The sequence below is a fragment of the Penaeus vannamei genome, chromosome 9, assembly GCF_042767895.1.
Source record: "Penaeus vannamei isolate JL-2024 chromosome 9, ASM4276789v1, whole genome shotgun sequence".
NCBI lineage: Eukaryota > Metazoa > Arthropoda > Malacostraca > Decapoda > Penaeidae > Penaeus > Penaeus vannamei.
The window spans coordinates 7,373,386-7,378,385 of NC_091557.1; the positions used below are offsets into that span (position 1 = coordinate 7,373,386).

General features: G+C 36.7%; 1 protein-coding gene across 1 annotated transcript in view; it reads left to right on the forward strand.

Annotated features, from left to right (window-relative positions):
- Positions 1-5,000, forward strand: part of gek (serine/threonine-protein kinase gek) — a gene marked incomplete in the record, with an annotated part of 156,844 nt that overhangs the window by 134,275 nt on the left and 17,569 nt on the right. Inside the window, 8 exon segments of the mRNA XM_070125203.1 lie at positions 308-340; positions 1,882-2,042; positions 2,313-2,661; positions 2,782-2,941; positions 3,219-3,345; positions 3,475-3,612; positions 3,781-3,916; positions 4,344-4,492. Coding sequence (XP_069981304.1) covers positions 308-340; positions 1,882-2,042; positions 2,313-2,661; positions 2,782-2,941; positions 3,219-3,345; positions 3,475-3,612; positions 3,781-3,916; positions 4,344-4,492 — 1,253 coding nt within the window.

Here is a 5,000-nt window from a genome sequence, read left to right on the forward strand (position 1 = left end):
CAACAGGTTTGTCCAAAATTTAAATACCTTGGCCAATGAGCCAAATCCAGCAGTCAGAAACACTAATTGCTGAGTTCTCTAGAATGATTTTGTATGGGTAATTAGTGGTAAATGATCTGTTACTCCCCAAAGTTGGTTTTGTTTTTATGGGGTGTTTATGCCGAGGTCCCTCACTGACCCAGTTATCATCTTCTTTGGGTGGTGCTGCAGACAAAATGCCCTTGTTCATTGGGCTGACTAGCTGCCTCTGGGGTTTCCTCATCCTTCTCATGAAAATCTATTTCTGATCGCACGCACGCACATGCAGCTGCCACGCAGGAACGCAAGACTCGAAAGTTTGGTAATGTACCATGACTGAGCCCCATTTTGATTGCCCTTTGTCTCATGTCCCCCACCCATCCCTATATATTATTTTTTAATGTACTTTTTTTTCATTCATTATTTGCGTGGCTTTATATTGACCATTAGAACAGGTTTTGGTCATTGGATTTGAATTTTTTCAGTGTGTTTTCTAATATACTGGAAAGCAATTATAACAAATGATTTTTACGTTTAACTTGTATATATCAAAGAGTGGGTGATTTTAAAAAAGAAAAGCAAAAAATATATAAATGCTGATATTTGCAGTATAGATAGATTCAGTTTGTGGAAATAGGGCTATATGACAAACCAAAACCTGCTGGCCAGATTGTCTTGTCTTAAGTTAAATACACTCACCCAAGTCGGGTCCCAATTCTGAAACTATGTTTTAAATTTTTTTCCTTTTTTTAATTTTTATTTTTTTTCCTTTTTTTCATCACTATGAAAGAGCCCAGGCATAAGAATATGTCATTGAGCCAATTTTCCGCCCGCCTGTGGGAAGTTTCAGAATTCTGGCCAAGAAATGTGATTCAGTGTGTTTCGTCTGGTATTGAATTAACAACTAACACACTCCTTGATTTGTGTCATATGATGATATAGCCAGTCACTGTGGCATTTGCATAGTGCTCACAATGTGGATATTGTTTTAAAACAATTAAATATATATTTTTCATTTTTTTTCTAAGGTGGGGATAATTGATTGATATATTCAGAACGAAAGGAACGTTTGTGGAATTAGATTTATCGTCACCTGAAACTTTATGTGCATGTCTAATCTTAGAATATATATTTTTCTTAGGATCTATCGGAAGAAGTATGTTCGGTTTTGGTAAGAATTTTTACTAGAACTCTGAGATGATATATTGGAAACTGCTTGTTTCAGCTTCTGACTAGAATGTTACCATAGCAGTAGAAGTGGTGCTGATTGATTTAAGTATATACACAAATGCACTACATTATCAAGCATTTCCTACTTTAGCTGATCTTGTAGCAAATTTAGATCTGGTGGTGTGTGTTGCATTGTAATGCATAGTTTTAAGATCAGTGTACAATGTAAAGTTATTTAATCGTTGCAACCCTTGAAAGAGAAATTGTATTGGAATTGTTTTGATCGTAGGTCTTGTAATATCCTTGTATTCTCTGGTTAGATCAGCTTTTAAAAAAATACAAATTGAAAAAGGTTCATTCTTGGTATCTTGTAGATATATTTTTACTCATTATTACTGCTTCTTTCAAAGTAAGGCAGAATGCAAAAGGAGATCTATGAGCTTGTCAAATACTACAATATTTTGGTCTTTTCCTTTTCCAATAAATATTTTATTGGAATTCACATTATGCAATATCACAGATTCATTGCCTCAGACTATTTTTTTTTCAATTGCTATACGAGCCATAAGGACTTTTTATCATCTCTCTTTTTTTTATCTTTTCTCTCTTTCCTTTCTCCATTCTTTTTACGAGCAGTTTGTTTATATGATGTAGGCAGACTGCTCATTGTCCCTGAATTCTGCCCTCCTACAGTGTTGGAACGTCCAGCTTCACAGATGTCCTTCCTGGAGCAGTTTTTGAAGGAGACCTCATTAAGACGACAGGGATCATTAGAGTCAGAGGAGGGGGATGTGGAAGACAACAGAGCACCTTCCGTTCCCTCCATAGCCTCGTCTCATTCCTTTGTTAGTCAGGTTGGTTTGGTGCATGAGACAATTGGATTCTAAAGAAATGGAGACAAAATTTGAAATTAGAATAGTATTTCCATTAAACAAACCTTACATTTTTGTACAAAAAAAAAAAAGAGAAAAGAAAAGCAAAAGAAAAAAATGTAATAATGTTTGCATGTTATAGCAGGATCGTAGTTTATGTCATTGATTTTGAATATATGACCTATTCAATAATCTATTTGTGATCTTCGAGGGATGTTAGTAACTCTGTTTTGTTTACATTTCTAATACCAGGAACAGCTGGGCTCTCCCAACATGGAGTCTCGTCCTCTTCCACCATTACCTCACACTGCCGCCAATGTTCCTGCTGGCGTAATGCCAACCATGGCCCACCACCATACCTCTGGGGCATTCTCTGGAGGTAGCAGCAGCAGTGGCGGAGGCCCGTCCCCTCATATGATGAAGCAGAAGGCCCATCAGTTCCTGGTGCGGTCATTTAGCAACCCTATCAAGTGCTCTCACTGCACCTCCCTTATGGTGGGGCTTACTCGCCAGGGGGTTGTGTGTGAAGTATGTGGCTTTGCCTGCCACACCACCTGTAAGGACAAGGTTCCTCAAATCTGCCCTGTTCCACCTGACCAGAGTAAGTGTAAAGTATGAGGCTTCATATCATGTTGGATTTTTTACATGTTTGCAATAGACCTGTTTAATGTTTGTAGTTAGTTACATATTGTTGTAACTTTTCTCTCTCTCCCTCCCAAAGCGAAAAGACCATTGGGCATAGATCCTACACGCGGCATTGGAACTGCATATGAAGGATTTGTAAAGGTGCCTAAACCTGGGGGTGTCAAAAAGGGCTGGTCCAGACAGTTTGTTGTGGTGTGCGACTTCAAGCTTTTTCTCTATGATATTTCACCAGATAGGTTAGTTCAATTTCTTTTCAGTTTATGGTTAATTTAAGTAATTTCTGTTCAAATAAGTCCAAGTTGTTTTGAATTTAGCATGTTTTAATGACAGCCTTTTTAAAGTATATACTGAACTGCAAACTTCCTTTGCAAGTTCTGGAAAAAGAAGACTTGAAATATGAACATAAACAATGTATTCATTTAATATTTCAGTTAATATTTATAGAAAGAAACAACTGCATACAACTGATATAAGATTTGTGAAAGCTTGATCACAATATTATGTTTTCCACAGGAATGCTTTACCAAGTGTTTGGGTAAGCACAGTCCTAGATATGAGAGATGACCAGTTTGAAGTATCAACAGTAAGGGATTCAGATGTGATCCATGCCAACAAAAAAGATATTCCATGTATATTTAGGGTAAGTATGGAAGTGGAAATTATTTATGTTATTATTACATAGTTGTATGCTGTAGTTGATATGAAGCAACATATTTAGGGGAGACAACTTGAGATGAAAGAAAGATACTGACTGCTACCAACTTTCTAGGTAACAACATCATCCATGGTGGGAGTAAGACACCACACACTCATGCTAGCAGACACTGAAAATGAGAAGACCAAGTGGGTTGTAGCCTTAAATGAGCTGCATCGCATTCTCAAGAGAAACAGACTACCTAATAGACAAGTAAGTAAACAATTTGTTTGCTATGAAAGATTATTGGGATATTTGGTGTCTTGATAGGTTGTTTTTTACAAATCTTTGTAATATCAGGGAAGTTTTGTTGATATTATAAGGAATTTAGTCCTAATTGTCTGTTTATAATGAACCCCCCCCCCCCTTTAATTTCAACAGGTTTTTAGTGCCCATGAAGTTGTTGATGGCAGTGTGACACTCATCAAGAATGCAGTGTGTGGAACTGTCATAGATCCAGACCGTCTTCTTGTGGGTGCTGAGGAAGGCCTCTTCTGTATAGACCTTGATAACTGTGGTATGTAAAACAGTCTTAGCTTAGCAAGTGGTGTTGCTGCAGTCTTTTCCAGTAAAAAAAAAATGTCTATTGAAATGAGCTAATAAGTGATTTGCACTGTGTGATATTTTTTGTTTTCCAAGTTCTGCTATCTGGTCATTCAAGTTATTTTATTTTGTTAGGATATATTTCATAGGTTTATGAATTTAAGTGACAAAAAATGCTTGAAATAAAGGATTGTAATGAATATGTTATGGAGATAACAATTCATTGAGTGCAGGGTGATTAAAAATTGTAGAGGTCATTGAGGTATGGGTATGGTTATGATGATGATAATTATAACTATAATGTTTGAATGATATTTTCCCTGGCTTTATGAGGTAATTATTACAAAAAAAAGACATTGTGCTTATTATTTCTGACCTGAGTGCATGATTTCCTTCAACAGAAATTGCACGTATAGGAGATGGTAAGAAGATAGTGAGCTTGGAATACATCGCAGAGGAGCAGCTCATCATGGTTATTGCTGGAAGGCAAAGACAAGTGAAGCTGGTCCCTGTCAGAGCTCTTGGGGGAGATGACGTTGAGTGGATTAAGGTGAGAAACAAGCTGAGTTGTTTGTGTCTAAAAGCTGGTGTGTATGAGAAGGAGAAGACGACCCCCCGATTTTCAGTGCATTGGTAAATGAGAGTAAAGAAGTACATGTGCAATAATCATAGGAAAGGTATCACCTTCTAAATGTAGTGCAGATTGGCCACCGAAGCTCCAGGTAGTAAAATTTGGTATGATTATATTATGAGGAAATTCATTAGTACACATCAAACAAGCCTCAGCATGGAAAATGAAAGAAACATTTCTCACATTGCAGTTTTAAAGCACCTTCCTAGTTCTAATAGAGAACAGGAAAGGTGCTTGAGTGATAATAGAATTTCAGATATGGCAATAGATATAGGAGTGCACAGGTAAATATTTCAAGTGGGGTTGTTGTTTTCTTATGATATTTGATTATGCATTAGGGATCTGGTACAATTCCTGAATAAGAACAAAAAAATAAGAAAAGAAAATTGTATATGGTTTGAATTTCCAAATGTAGAGAAAAACCAAT